This window comes from Pagrus major, chromosome 12 (assembly GCF_040436345.1).
Source record: "Pagrus major chromosome 12, Pma_NU_1.0".
NCBI classification, from domain to species: Eukaryota; Metazoa; Chordata; class Actinopteri; order Spariformes; family Sparidae; genus Pagrus; species Pagrus major.
The window spans coordinates 14181346-14197246 of NC_133226.1; the positions used below are offsets into that span (position 1 = coordinate 14181346).

Below are 15901 nucleotides of genomic sequence, written 5' to 3' on the forward strand. Positions count from 1 at the left end.
ACAAACTACACCATCACCCTGCGCCTTTGTTGTCAGGCGGTAGCAAGGCGACTGTTTATCCTTCGAGCTAGCCATTCTGGTCAGTTTTATAGATAGAAAATATAAAAATTGCTGAAGATGATTAGTATTACGTTTTGACGTAACAGAATCGTCCCGAAAGTGGGATTCGTCGCAAATAAAGTCGAAGACGTCAGTCGCTATCGAAGAGGAAGTTTGACAGACCGAGGAGGTAAAAGTGATAATGCTACTATCTCAGCTAGCTAACTGCTAGCAAACCACTGCTCGTCTAAAACGGACTATTAACCGTTTAGTGGAAAGATTTGGCTAATCTCAGCTGAACATCTCACCAACTGCATGGCCGAGGTTAATTTAACTTTACGCAATCGATGTTAACCAGCAAACAGTAACGACAAGAGGATAGTCAATCGAACAGCCTGCGGTTAGCTAAGCTAACGTTAACTGGTAGCAAGTCAACCTTATCTAAGAGGAACCCTAGTTTTTATTTTTTTGAGCTTTTACAAGAATCCAGTGTTTAACCAACACCATGAAAAATGTAATTTACCCTCCAAATTTTTCTGTTTCTGCTCAAAATATTTATACATTTAATATATCAAATGTATATTGACATTGTGACTGCTTATCAAACTGTTTTGACCACTATCTCGTCACTGCTTTATAAATGCATGTACACATACATCATATCTATAATAACAATTATAATATAGCACAAAATTTATGTCAATCCGTTTGATGTAAATACTGAAAAGCGAGAAAGGAATCAGTCAAAGTGAAGTGAGAAATGATTATAACTCTTTTATTAATTTATTTAATTCAGCATATTAGAAATTGTTGAACCACTCCTGTCACTTCTTACAATTGGTGTTTAGACTACATACTTATGTAGACTTTGCTGTTTGACCTATCCAGGGCACAGATTAAGAGTCTCCACATGGTCTGAGAATTGAATGTCATTATGTGGTTAAAAATACATTAGGTCAAATGGATGATCAGATCTTATTAATGTTTCAGATGCTTTTTGATCAGTCGTGTTAGTCACAGTGTTCAGAGAGGCACACTTTTCATAAGGGCACTGCCATTGAGCACAAAACAATCCCACTGGGTTACACGCTGACACGAATGTTAAAACGTTAACTCATCTATTCCTGCCTCCCACAGAGTACACATGTCGTCTGCAGCAGGGACAGTGGAAAATGCCTCCATCATTTCTGAGAGTGTGGCCCATGACGGAAACCGCTTGTGGATAGGCAACATCGATCCCAAAATTACAGAGTAAGTAAATCCACGACTGGGTTTTCCCCCCATATCTCTGAAAGATGTTCCCCTCAAAAATTTCTATATTTTTACAGACTTTGACATCATAATGAGTGTGCGCTTGTTGGTTAAATAAAGCAAGCTTGTTGCTTCTTTATATGTGTGTATATGTGTGTATATATATATATATATATATATGTATATGTGTGTGTGTGTGTGTATATGTTTCAGATGAGATTAGAGCTGAAACTACCTGTGAGACATCATAATTACTGTGCCCTACAATTTAGTTGTCATATTTTAAGAGATTCATTCTTATTGAAATTAAAAACAAAAACAGATTTCACCACAGAGATAGAAATCTCCAGCCAGCTGAGTGAAAAACAAGATCAGTATTTGATTTTAGCAGCAGCAAGTGTTGGATTTGAGCCATTGCTTCTAAACTTGCCTGGCTCTGCCTCATATAGAGGCGATGCATTGTGTGTGCATAAATGATTGATTAACTGTGTGCGTAGTGTGTGTTTGTCGCAGGCTGAGACTGAGCAGACAGGGCTGGGTGTGTGAAAGAGAGGCAGCGAGGCGTGGAGACCTGCTCTGCTAAGGAGCAGCCATCATTCCTCACTCACCTGCCCTGTTTACTCTCTGTGTCAACCTGGAGCTGTGTGTGTGTCTGAGTGTATGTGTGTGTGTGTACAGATGTTTAAGTACACAGTTGATGTTTTGGTGGCAGCTGGTAGTGGTGCAGGCTTCAACACACTGAGGTGTCTCTGTGCATAATTGCTCACTTTACACAACATCATATGTGCATGCAAGCATCATCCCATTGTTGCATTTGTGTGTAGGGATGTGTGTGCAGTTGAGTGTGTTGAGTGTTTCAATCCTTAAAACTCTGAATGTGACCCCTGCATATATTGTGATGGAGAGAAGGTAGTTTTTTGGGGTGAGGGGTGCGTTGGTGTGCCTTGTGTGGGGGCTGCTGGAGAGTGTATGGGCTGCAGCTCTGGTGGGCGTCTAGACAGGCATTTCCTTCCCCTTCCCCTGCTCTGCTCTACTTCTCCTTAAATAGCCCACTGCTTCACAGCATGGAGGAAAAACAAGAGAAATGCCCGTGGCCCCTGGTGCTGATTGGGAAGATTAATTAGCTCCTGTGAGCGTATGAACGCAGTATTCCCTCTGTTTGTCCTGGTAAGCCGAACCAAAACCCAGTGTAGAGGAGGAATGCAGACCCGAAATGCAAGGTGCTAAATATGAGTATGTGACACTAAATTCATACTTACTTAAACATTTTTTAATGTGCTTTTTTAAAGCTTATTTAAGACTTCAAATTGCGTATATAAGTTGGTTGCTTAGTCAATAAATCTATACTAGAATTTAGAAGTTGATAGGGCGTTTTACAAACTGTTGTTAGGGTAATTTATACAACGCTAACTTCAGATTTTATTTGTAAATTATGAGCATGATAAGGCAGTTGGTTATAGTGTGGCATTATTAATATGTTAGACCGAAGATAATTGCTCCTCTGCTGAAAGCTTGCCGTCTGTGTTTTGCTAGTAAGCATGATCGTTAGAATTTGGCAAGCCGTAACAGCAATATCCATAGCTGATCATTTGAGTGTCCTGCACATGTGATTATATCCTGATAATATCAACAGATTGATCATTATTATATCATCCCTTAAGATTCTACTATAAGTTGACCTCTACTGGAATTTGATTGATGGTTTCTTTCAATATAGCAGTATCAAATGGCGCAATGGCAACGTAACTGATATTGTCATATTTGGCAGTGTTTGTTGATCGAGTTGTTGTTTGAGTATTTTGGAGTCATCCAGTTCTGCTCTGGCTGGTCAGGGTGAAATATTAGATCAATTAGGAAGTGGTGAGGTAAGAAGGCTGCTGTTTCATTTTATGTAATGTGTCAGAAAGATGAATTTTGGCATCAGTGTGTGTGTGGTTATGGTTATGACTGATCTCAAGTTTTCTGAAGTGATTTTATTTTCAAACAATGAATGATCTCTTTTATTTCTAGCTTCTGTTGCAAAATCTTTTTCTCCCATTTCAGGAACTCTGTTATGAGAAAACTGTAATCCTCTAGCTAGAGCCCCTTTAAATGGTCAGTAAAGATGTTAAGTCTCCCGTCAAAGGACCAGGAATTAGTCAGACTCTGAAATGATCTCAGAGCTTAGATGAGCATCCTACATCATATCCAGTCAGATTTTTCTTCTTTCCATTACCTTGCTCACACAGCAGGTGTAACTGGAGCTTTCAACACATATTCATGTTTTTTGTGCTTTTGGCTGCTCGGGAAGGGAATTTCTCATTAGTGGTAATCCATCACCGTCTTTCATGTCTCTCTGGCCCTCTTCTTACATTTTAAGTGGCGTACCTGGAAGTTGTCATGTTTTTTTGTATTAAAGAACTTACAGTATAATCACCGTTTTAATGCAGATTAATATGAAAAGAAAATATGATTATATTGCAGATAGCTGCCTTGCCAGAAAGTCAAAATCTTCACCCTCCTCCTCCTCTCTGAAGTTTTTCCCCTCTCGCCTGCACTTTTCTGGCCCGAACCTTTTGTCTCATCTTTTTCTGGAGTGGACTCACGTCTCCCCCACTTCCTTCCTTCCTTCCGTCCTTCCTCTTCTTTCCTTCCTATAGCTCTTGTGTCTTTCCTACCTGGCTTCTCACCTCCTCTCTTCTTTTGGCTTCTCCTCTTTCCTCTACCTTTCACCTTGCTATCAACATCCCCTCTCTGAACTTTGCTCTCCCTCTACCCCCACCTTTCCCTCCCTTTCCTCCCTCCCCTCTCCTCCTCTTCCTCCGGTGGTTTTTACAGCCCCCAGGAGTAGTGGTCCATTGTGGTTCAGCTCGCTAGCATCCAGAAATGTTCTTAGAGTCTCATTCATTTAATCTCTCTCACATAAACACATATGCACGAACGTAGTATATATTTACGTGAACGTATAGCAATGTGATATTTAGTGTATGACAGCTTTTTACAGTATTTGCATTTGACTTAAATTACTGTTTTTCTCATATTCTGGTCAGTTTCAGAGGTGCATGAAGTGTAAAAGCAAACTATTTGTGTATAATAGTGCAGAAAAGTAAATACAAGTAATGATTTTTTAATGGAGGCCTTTCTTTGTAAAGGAGCCACATGCTAGAGGAGCCACCTTCACATGGGAGCCTTGCAGGGTGTTGTCTGGGAAAAACAGAAATTCTCTCTGGCCTAAAGCCCTCGAGGGAGTCATAGAAGGGTGGAAGACATTAGTACAACCTGTAGCTTAAACCCACACTTCACCCTCCGCAGCCCATGTCGAGGTCTATTCATTACTCATAAGCGCGCACTTGCACATTAACGTCATACAGTCATCTTCGCGGTGACACACGCAAACACACATAACTGACCTCAGGATATAAAAAACCTCGAAACAATAAAAGGATGAAGCATTGAGTCCTCTTGAACAATTGTACAAAACACCTGAGGTCACCGTGAGGCCTGGACCGTCACACATGCAGGTACAGTCACCGAAACAAAAACACAGGAAGCTGTTTGTTGGTTTCTTTTGTTTTTGATTTTGTTGTTGATGTTTATGGTTTAATACACTTTAATAGAGGGCGTGTTGACATGTCACACTAGAAAAAGCACAGATTTAAATGATAAATGAATGTTTACGGAATTCCATTACTATTGTGCCTGCTGGCTCACTGTCACGTCTCACTGGGACACTTGAATAGAACAGAGTCATCGGTAGTGATATTAAAAACACCTGTGCTTTTCTTGCGATGAATTTCAAAATGTGTGCTGCGAAAAAAAGCCTGTTGCCACATGTGTCAAACAAATTATGTCTTTTAGTTATATGAATTAATTAAGGAACATTCATAATGCAATATACGAGCAACTTGTTTACCAAATTCTGTCGAAGCATATTTTGAAAATTATCAATTCAGTCATTTGTTTGAGCAAAACTGCCAAATGTTTGCTGGTTCCAGCTTCTCATATGTGAATATTTGCTGGATCCACACTATTCTATGACAGTAAAATGAATATCTGAGGTGAATGTTTGAATATCAGACCAAACAAGCAATTTGAATATGTCAACTTTTGGCTCTTGTGTAATTATGATGGTCATTTTTCACAATTTTTTTGACAGGTTACAGACCAAACAATTAATCTGAAATAACCGTGACATTAGGCAATAATAGGGCTGCAACTAACCATCATTTTTTCATTGTTGATTAATAATTTGATTATTTTTTTGATTAATCAATTAGTTGTCTGATCTATAAAATGTCAGAAAATGGTGACAAATGTCGATCATCTCAAGATGGCGTCCTCAAATGTCTTGTTTTGTCCACAACCCAAAGATATTCAGATTACTGTCATATAGAAGTAAAGCAAGCAAAAAACATTCACATTTAAGAAGCTGGAATCAGAGAATTTTGACTTTTTTTCTTTAAAAAATTACTCAAACCGATTAATCGATTATCAAAATAGTTGACAATTAATTTAATAGTTGACAACTAATCCACTAATTGTTGCAGCTCTTGTCAACAGTGAAAACTAAGACAGTCCCTTTTTTTGCACATAAAAAAATAAGAATATTGCACCTATAAATCAAGAGCTCTGACAGTTCATGAAGTGGAAAAGCACCTGCTACTCAGCATGTGTTGGAAACATTCAATCAGCACCTGAGCATTTACAGAAATGCAACAGTGACTATAGTCTACAGGTGACCCTGAACTCATTGCTCTTTTCCACACTGTCAGAACAAGTCTTTTTCCCATGGCTGCTGCTGGTCAGTTACACGCAAACCTACAAATCCTCACAGCACTGCATAGCTCTACAATGACCACATATCTATGTTCATTCGTAGTCCAACAGTCCCAGGCAGCCCCACACAGTGAGTGGATGTTGTTTGTGCGCAGCTCGGTGCTCAGGGGGGATTTGAGGCTTCCTCTTTTTTATTCCCTCATTGTCCTGCTACTGTATCCTCAGCATTGTCTCAATGAGAGATTTACTGTCTCTGGGCTGCCACACCAGCTGGTCTGCTGCTAAAAAGGTGTCACGGAGAGAAAGCTGTCGTTCTCATTAGCCCAGAATGACAGATTCACAGACTGTACAATGGCAAATACAGTGTAGAGAAAGATCTATGTGTCATAGATTTGACCTACAATATACTTTATAGTGCATTTTGTTGACCATCATGGAAATGTTGGCTAAAAGTAGGTCTGATGAGTTAGCTAAATAAAAATGTGTTCCCTCCGTTCTTATTTAAGAATACTTTACATAACAAATACTATATTCCTCTTCATCTGACCCTCTATTCTTCTCCTTTTTGCTCTCTTTCCCATGATCCCTGTATTGGCAGGTATCACCTGGTGAAGCTGTTGGAGAAGTTTGGCAATGTGAAACAGTTTGACTTCCTGTTTCATAAGTCTGGGCCTTTGGAGGGACAGCCCCGGGGCTACTGTTTTGTCAACTTCAACACCAGAGAGGTAAATGCAAGATGATGTTTATATTTAAATGTATATGATTATATTTTCTTACTCCACAGAATGTATTTTTGTAGGGACACCCAATATTGGATTTTTGACCATATCCAATTTGCCAACATTTTCTAACTCACTGATAATGCCGGTGCCGATATATGCCCATATTTTTTTCCTCACCTTATTGCAGAGAACATAAAATCTCTCCTATTGGAATTAACATATTAATACCTACTCTTATCGTGATGGCCCACTGGCAGATGCAAACAAGCAATCCTTTTCAAAATGTACACACATTCGATTGAAAAAGCAAGCATCATCTTATCAGCCTGTTACATCAGCAGAAATGTTCAGTTCGTGCCATTATTTCGAGCGTTTATCGGCCGATACTGACTGGCGACGTGCATCCCCATATTTTCATGAACTGACGGTGCAAAGTCAGATGTGTAAAATGCTTAGTTTTCTAGTAATGCTTATCTTATGTATTTTTTTTACAAAAAACATCACACTATGTCTGCCAAAATAATTTTGTGATGTAGTCTTTTTAACAAAGATCACAAAATTCTAATTCCACAATGTGTCAATCACCTGCAGCAAAATTAATATTAGGTCAATACAGATACTGCATTTGCACAAAGACTATAAAGTCAATGATGATATAATGCAAAATGTATTGTTGAGGATGTTTGTGTCATCCACTCTTACAGAAAAATACATTTTAAGTCCATTTATTGTGACTGACAATGTTCCCCATACTCAAATGGACTACGAAAGCTTTGTTTGACATCTTGGAGCAGTTGGGACCTGACTGTGTGTCTTACTGAAGTGGACTGTATTTCTAAAAAAAAAAAAAGCACTTAAAAAGGACCCGCTCCGCCTCACAGGTTCAGCAGGCAGTATTTGTTTTGGAGTGAGTCTGGGGATCATGATAAGCATCTAGTTTCACAGCTAGTGTCTATCAGTGGGATATGAAGCCCTCCCAAAAGGATTATACAGAGGAAGTGTGTGTTTATCTTACACACTCACACACACTTAGACACTCACATACACACACAGAAAAAGTACTTTATTAATTTAATTTAACATCAAAGCCACTTACTTGGTTGATTAGACAAAACTGCATTATCTCACACTGCCTCTCAAATACACCATACACACACACACACACACACACACACACACACACGTCACTTACGGCCTATCTGGAGTGGCACATCATTATCTATTATTGTTTCTGACATCTCTCTATTGTGAAGGCTAATTATTTAATGACTTGGTTGCAATCATCAAAGCTGATTTTTAATCATAACTGTAAAAAATCTTTTCCTCTTTTTGTTCTTCTGTGTGTGTGTGTGTGTGTGTGTGTGTGTGTGTGTGTGTGTGTGTGTGTGTGTGTGTGTGTGTATACGTGGCTGTCTGCAGGAGGCAGAGAGGGCAATCCAGTGTTTAAATGGGAAGCTAGCTTTGTCCAAGAAGCTGGTGGTGCGCTGGGCGCACGCACAGGTGAGGGTAAGTGTCAAACCCGGTTAAATTTTTTTATTAATACTTAAAATAGATGAAAAGCACTTTTTTTTAATATATTTGACTTATTTTACATGCACACTAATATTCCACCATTGTTCCAATTTATGACAATATTTAGAACAGCAGATTCTGCTGGTACATTCTGAATTAGGCCTCATTCTGAATGTCGCATTTTCTGACTAAGACATGTGGGATATGCCGATATTAGCCAGGTTTTAGAAACTTTCTGTAGACACTCTTTGGCCTCGGTTGGGGTTTTTGCCACAGTTTCTGACACACAGCCTCTTGCCTGTTTACAATCAGCTCTGCACTTTGCCCAGCCAACAGTTTGTAAGGCTCGGATAGAGATGCATGCACAAAAGAAAAGCCCACATTTCTGGTTAGAAGGAGAAATGCTTTTTAAACATTATGAAAGACCCAACAAGGACCTTTTTCAAGAAGGTGGATGAACAAATGAAAGAAGGAGGCTGGGTAGCAAACAGGGTGGTAGAAATAGTATCTTTTTTTTTTTTCAGAATAGGAGCAAAAAAAATATTTTGTGGTTTCCTGGAAAGGTTGACAGATTATGTCTGTGTATTACAAAAAAAAACAGATCAGGAGCAAGTGTCGCTATTGCTTAAGACAGAAACGAGGCCAAAAAAATTAGAGAAATAATAAATAATTCTTAGGATGAAGGCCAGTTTCAGTCTGTGTTGTGGTAAAAGATTATATCGTGTTGATCTTCATTTTCCTTTTACTACTGCAGTGCTTAGTTTGCTGAGAGCAGCGGGATCCCGGCACAACCTATGCCTGTCTCTTAACAATAGACAGCCTACTGGCAATGGGTGAAGGGATATCCTGTATAGAGACGAATCACGCCCTACACACACACATACACACAGACGCATAGTGGAGGGAGGTCAGGGTCAATGCTGCTGCCTCTAAGACAACATGTTGTAGGATAGATTCATTGTAACTAGGCTCAATCCACTATTCCAACCAGAAATAGCTTTTGTTATTGATACCATTATAAACGTAAATGTGTAGCTGTTTATATCCCAAATGTTCAATTCCGGCATTAATTATATTAATCAGTTAATAATATAACTCCTTTTGGATGCCCGTCCCTTACACTTGCCTGTAGCCTCTGTTCATTTGTACTATAAATGAAATTTTCTCAGATTCAACAATTTCATTCTCCAAGAAAAACATATAAGGCCAAAGTTTGATGTATCTTGCATTTTCTGTCGAAAAGGTTCAGGTGTTTTAATATTAAAAATGTATTTTAATATGTTCCTGTCTCTGCAAATACATACTGGAAGTAGGAACCCAAGGATTTAAATTTTAAACACGGCAGCAAATCAACAACTCTGTCTGTGAAAGTGTTTCTCTGTGTGCTGGGTGGGTTTTTGTAGCCATTGAGTGAGGAAGCCAGTAGCAGGAAACACTACATTTGATTCTAGTTGTGTAGTACCCTCCAACTAGTAGCTCAAGTCAGTTTGGGTGTGAAATTCACTGCTACAGTTTGGATTCAGCCTTAGTTTTAAACCATGCACGTGGTTAATATGATGCTGTAACCACATCAGCCAGGTACAAACGAAGCTGCACCACAGGAATTTGTTTCTTCCAACCAGCATGCTGTCAAGCCGCTCACTGCGAACCAACCACCAACCTCTCTGGCCTGAAGAAGATTAAGTGTGAGATGCATAATTTCATCCCATGACGTGCAATCAGAATTATCCTCACATTGTCCGACACACTGCTGAGTAGCAGGGAGGGAAAAGCTTAGAGATTTTTAAATGATTGGCACCAAAAACCTATACCTGGTATTAACATCCATCGTCTAAGTTTGTCAGTTAACACCTGGCATTAACATGCGTCTCGAGTGATCGGATCTCACTTCATCACTCTATTTGCAAATAAGCACATAGATCTTTCAAAGACCAAATATGTGTTATTTTTAACTGGTGGACCAACAGTAGTAGCCAACAGGCTGGGACAAACTGACACACTTTATGTATCACATGAGCCAAATTTACCAGAAAGCCTAAGAATTTATCATAGACAGCGATTAACAAAGTTATGGAGTCTGGTGTTATTGCTGTTATTTGTTCAATGTGTTCACAAACATCTGCTGCTTCTCTTGGCAGGTTAGACAGCTCAAACACATCATTTGTATTACAGTGAACCAAATTAAAATTAGTGTGTGGCCATATGCTTCCCAGACCACCTCCAAATGTGGTCCAAGCAATCAGATTTTAATGCGTCCTCAATGCATCTTGGGTGCACCTGTACGTAGAGCAGTCCACTTGTGATCGTACCACCCAGGATGGATGTTAATACCCGGTCTGCACAGGCTCATATAGTATGCTTGGTTAAATACACCCACATCTCACTAAAGCTGGTGCTGTAAACCTGATACTAGCACTATTTTTTAACAGTGTAATCTTAATTACACAAGTGAAAATTAAGCAATTTTCCACCAATGGGTTCAGCTCAGGTCCCGTTGAATGTGATTTTTTTTTTTTAACGAGCATGTCTTCGCTGATTTCCGACCCAGAAGTGACGTGCTGGGATAAATGAGTCAGAGACTGTCGGTGTTGAAGTTGTTGTCTCACATCCAGGCTTACATCTTGACTTTATTACATCGCTTTGAAAGAGAGGAAATGACTTTGATGAACGTTTATTGAATGGTCCCCCCCCCCCAAAACTCTTCACAAACCTCCATCGCTGTCCAAATTGACTTTTTAGTCAGTTAAACAATTGTGTCCTAATTAATTACTGTATCATTCTGTATTTATCAATACACAGTTCGGCCAGGTTCTATGTTATGCTTGTGACTTTCTTCGTACATGAAACTATCATCGTCACTAACCCTCTTTCAAAAAAAATATTCCTGTGACTTTATCTATTCAGGCCCAAATCCTCAGATCTATAACTCATGAACACTTATTTCAATCCTTTACAAAGCTCTTAATGCTTCAGTAACTTTAATAATTAAAACTCTGTAGAGGTTTAACCAAACAACTTCAGACGTTAAAACTTTAATGCCTTCCATCCCAAATCCCATAATGTTAGTTTTGGATTGTGCACAGATTCACTATGGCCTCCTTGGCTCTATGTCGATCTATATGCATTCCAGCTACATGCCTTAAGGAATAGGTGGAAGGGAAGGGTCCTGGCTGGTGGAATGGTCATTGTTTTAGACCTATTCTTGGCTATACATGTTATTTATTTCTTGGGACAGTATGTAAGAACATGTGTGTGCTTTCGTGCATTTACGTAACTTATCTTGATCCAGTGCCACTTGCAGCAACTGATCCTTCTCTAGGCTCTATTCCTGCAAATGGCTGCTGCTGCAGCACCAAGCGCTGGGGTTTCTTGTGGCCATCATGTACGTGACTGTTGTTTCGTTTTTGTCTTTTTTTTTTTCTTCGCAGGTTTCAAGAGTTCTGTGTTGGGGCTGGTGGAGATGTTTGGAAGGTGGTTTTGAAAGGAATGAGTGCAGACGTTGTTGCTCTCCAGCTGCTCCTTCTTTATCCTCCCTCGTGCCTTAGGGTGTGATTATGAGCTGCACACATAGTCTTGCTTGGTTACTGTCTGTTTGACCAGACACAAACAAAATCAATACTTGAGTTTAATAATGTTGATGTTTGTGGGAGGAAGCTGGGGTTGGCTCTACAGAGAACTGCTCTCAGTGTTTATTAGGAGAGAGATGGTTTCTGAGTGTCTGGTTGATGGGAGTTTTTTCTCTTCTCTGTCTTCTTATTTTCCTATTCTTGTTCTGTAGTCCTATTCAAACCTGGCGCTAAAATTTCTCTAACTACAAGTGTGATTGTGCCGATAAATGGTATCTTTGGTATCCTTACACATATTTGGACATAACGTAATCTGAAAAAGACGGACATTATCTGCTTCTCTATATCTTTCGTTTTCTGTGACTATCGTGTGTCTCTTCCCTGTACGAGGGTCTTTTCTTGCTTCTACCTGTTATTTTACCCCTTTCGTCTCTCTCCATCTGTCTGTCCATTTATGTTTCCATCACTGTTTGTGTGCATCATGTTGTTTCGGCCACGTGTCTTGTCTACAGAGGTTTGAAGGTTTCCGTAACGACAAGACGATGCCTCCGAGCCTGGAACCGTCATCGAGCGGCGCCGCAGAGGAAGGAGCCGTAACTACCAACCACCTCAGGTTGGTACCAAACACACACAGTGACATCTTCCCTGGTTGTTATTCCAACATTTTTGAAGTGTCCACACTAAGCCTTTCATATGTATGACTTTCATATATGAATGCAGTCAAGGAAAGAATTTCCAAAAGACTGTGCTGTCATCCCTGTCTTAAGTGACTAGTGTGATTCACCAAAGGGCTCTGCTGGTGGTAGCGCTCTCCTACTGTTGATCTTATGAGTTAGAAGTTGCCCATAATGGACAGTGATAGACAGATGGTTCGTCCAATCACCTGCCAAGTATATTTCCCAAATGGTTCTATGTAACAAACCAGGTTACTGAGTGGCAGCAGCAGATGTTATCTAAAATGTATCTAAAAATGCTGGCGTGGATGCACGTCGTCGCCACATTAAAACGGTGTTGTCAGGTTTAGCCAGCTGAGTTAGAACAGTCGCTTTAGGAGCTTTTCAAGTGCTACCTTCACAAATCCTCCATTTAACTCGAGCTCGGTCCTGGAGGTATTGTAGGAGAACTTGTGGGCTTGTTGCTGTCACCATGAACCGCAGTTCAAGTTGAGTTCATCTGAGTACAACTGGACTTTGGTAAAGAAAAACGCCTGTGTGGAAGTGTTGAAGTTCTAACATGATCCATTGCTGTGGCTACACTTGGCAGCCTACATTCACATATACACACTGTAAAAGTGCAGCAGTCAAAAAGAGAGCTGTTAAGTTGGTAAAAGGCCTCTTGTGCTCACAGTATCAATTCTCACTGTGACAATCCAGGGCATGGAGCAAGTTGTCAGCGGCCAGGGGTCTTCAGAGGAAACACTCTAACTTTAAAATCACTGTCCACACAGCCCACGAGAGGATATGTAAACACACTTCCCTCCCTTTTTCCCCTGATGCCTCCTCTTTTTGTTGCTCTTCTTCCCACCTGCATTGCAATTTTGCTGCAAACTTGTCCCTCGCTCCTTCAAATTCAGTTTCACCGCAAGTTTCCCTCTGCAAATGGTTATCTCTTGCTTGTGCTCCATTTTTTCCTCCTGCATCTTCTCCTCCTCGTTTCTAAGAGCACTAATGCCTGCTCTTCTTTTCCCCTCAGCCAGAGCCGAGATCTGTCCATCACTCAGTTCACCAACACTGGTATTTCCCCCTCAGCCCTGCTGCTAACATCTCCTCTTCCCTTATTTTACTCCTCTCCCCTCTCCTCTCTAGCACGAGTGCTAAGATCCGCGCCATCGAGGCCAAGCTCCAGATGATGGAGGAGAATCCAGATGATGACTACTCGGGCCCGTCCGCCTACGTTTACAACAAGCCGCCAGAGAGGAAACGCTGGGAGCCCTACTCTAAATCACACCACAATAACCAGAGCAGGCCCTTCCGCAAGTTTAGGAGATGACCCATCCTCCCACAATGAGAGCCCTCACCCTCCTCCCCCCCCCCCCACCTGAGCCCCCACCCACCCACAAACAGACTCTACTCTAGATACTATAAAGACTATACACATCCTATCCGGGAATAAATGTTTTGAAAGCTGTTCATAATACTTTGAGAACTCTTTGAGAGCAATCACAGCAATCACGGACAAAAGGTGGATTTAAGTTCATTTGGGTTCAGTTATTTTTGTCTCAACGTGTGCTCCACACCTGACTGTTGTGCAGGCTGGATCCCGAATCTGCTTTCTCACTTTTTTGAGATTAAATGCAGGTGAACCCAATCAGTCACATGACGCACAGATGCTTGGAAAGAGAAAGATTATTACAGAGTCTAAATGCTGATTCTCTTCTTGTTTTTGACATGTTTTTTGCTTTCAGGCTGTGTTATTTAAGTGAAATATAATTTTTGTGTCTTTGTTAAAGGGGCACTGTGTAGTATTTGGATAGTAAATCCAAACTCAGAATTTTCATATTTGCAATATTAATGAGGTAATAATGCAAACTCAGAAATCTTTATTTTCTCCATAACTGAATAAACAAGCTGTTTAAGAAAATAAGGTCCCCAGAACACTGTTTGAAGCTAGAAAGGTGGCAGGGTCCGCCAAATATAAACAAAGTAAAACAGTATGAAATTGTGTTGTCCTTTAAGGTCAGTTTGTTTATTCAGTTTGTTCAGTCATGAAAAATGAAGAGTTTGAGCATAAAAAAAAAATCAGACAATGAATGACAATGACTCTTCTGATAAAAGTTTCTTCCCCAAAACTACATAGTGCACCTTTAAAGAATTCTTGGAAGAGGAAGAAATGCAGATTAGTACCAGGTTTGTATTAAAATGATAAGCCACAAGCCACTCAGCGACGCGTACTGTAAGCTGCAGTATTTTTGTGTGGTGTTCCTGACTCTTCTCCTAACAGTTTGCCTTTTTTCCCCCCTCCTCGGATTCAATTTTTATACGACTGCAGTCCAAATCTTTTTACTGACTTTTTTGTGCTGTGTAGAGTTTTTGGTATTTTCTCTTGCCACAGTCTCTTTATTTTGATTTTTCAATTAAAGGCAATTCAATATCACATGTGCAGTGTGTTGTTGTGGATTGTCGACATCGCTCTCGAACTACACGACTCAAACATGCTCTCGGTTCACATGGTTCTGCTGATACAATGGTGTTGTTTGGTTAACCATCTGTATCTCATTAATGGAAGATTTAAAGGACTACTCAGTAGAAGCAAATCCACCATTATCCAGCACCGTTATTATCTCCATTATTATCTGGTTTCAGAAAAAATGCGGCTCTGAAATATCACAGAAGTTTTTAAAAAAAGGGGAGATTACCACAATTGTCAGTGCTTACTACCCTAATGTCACAATGTTTTCTGTAATATGATAATCCTGGTTATTACAGCAGCCATTATGTTTTGGAGTTTTCTTTTTGTGCTGTAAGTCATTTTAATATGTTGTAGACCTTTTGCATAAAGGGGCCTAACGTGGAAACCATTCTAAAAAATGTGAAGTGTGTCATTGATTTATGTGTGTGGTCAGTGGAGCACAGCAGCTTTGATGTGATGTGAGTCGTTTCCTGCAGGTGAGGTTCTTAAAAAACCCTTTCCGAGGCAACATGTTGGTGAAATCATCGTCTGAATTTGTCTGCGTGAAAAGTGAATTTACCAACCAAAGGTCCTTTACAGAGCCAATGTTTTTAAGAGTCTAGTCAGAGTATTTAACCCGCACATGTGGAGATGGAGATCGGCAGACTAACCGTACAAGATGAGATGAACGTGCGCACCGAAGAAATCCAATCCTACCTCTTGACATCACGCAGCTTCTGTTTCTTCTTCTTTTTTTAAAAAATGTCTTTATTGTGAAATCGCTCACCCGACTGCAGAGTTCATTCTGATTTTCCTTCAGATCAAATAAATGACTCATTTGAAATGTTTTAATGTATTTATCTGTTTTCAATAAAAGCACTATTCGTTAAAAATATATATATTTCCAATTGATTAAATAATTCAAATTAATTTCTTCTCTTTGGATAC

General features: G+C 40.0%; 1 protein-coding gene across 1 annotated transcript; it reads left to right on the plus strand.

Moving 5' to 3' along the window:
* The first annotated feature begins 23 nt into the window (after positions 1 to 23).
* rbm18 (RNA binding motif protein 18) lies at positions 24 to 14938 on the plus strand. Its single transcript, XM_073478419.1, has 6 exons — positions 24 to 229; positions 1177 to 1290; positions 6644 to 6770; positions 8187 to 8267; positions 12358 to 12458; positions 13651 to 14938. The coding sequence occupies exons 2-6, from the start codon at positions 1184 to 1186 to the stop codon at positions 13832 to 13834; spliced, it is 600 nt and encodes a 199-aa protein (XP_073334520.1). The 5' UTR covers positions 24 to 229; positions 1177 to 1183; the 3' UTR covers positions 13835 to 14938.
* The last annotated feature ends 963 nt before the right edge of the window (positions 14939 to 15901 follow it).

Excerpts from the sequence above, each read along its gene's own strand:
- rbm18 (XM_073478419.1), top strand. The coding sequence starts at position 1,184 with ATGTCGTCTGCAGCAGGGACAGTGGAAAATGCCTCCATCATTTCTGAG. Across the intron at positions 6,771-8,186 it reads TCAACTTCAACACCAGAGAG|GAGGCAGAGAGGGCAATCCA; the intron begins GTAAATGCAAGA and ends GGCTGTCTGCAG. Across the intron at positions 8,268-12,357 it reads TGCGCTGGGCGCACGCACAG|AGGTTTGAAGGTTTCCGTAA; the intron begins GTGAGGGTAAGT and ends TCTTGTCTACAG.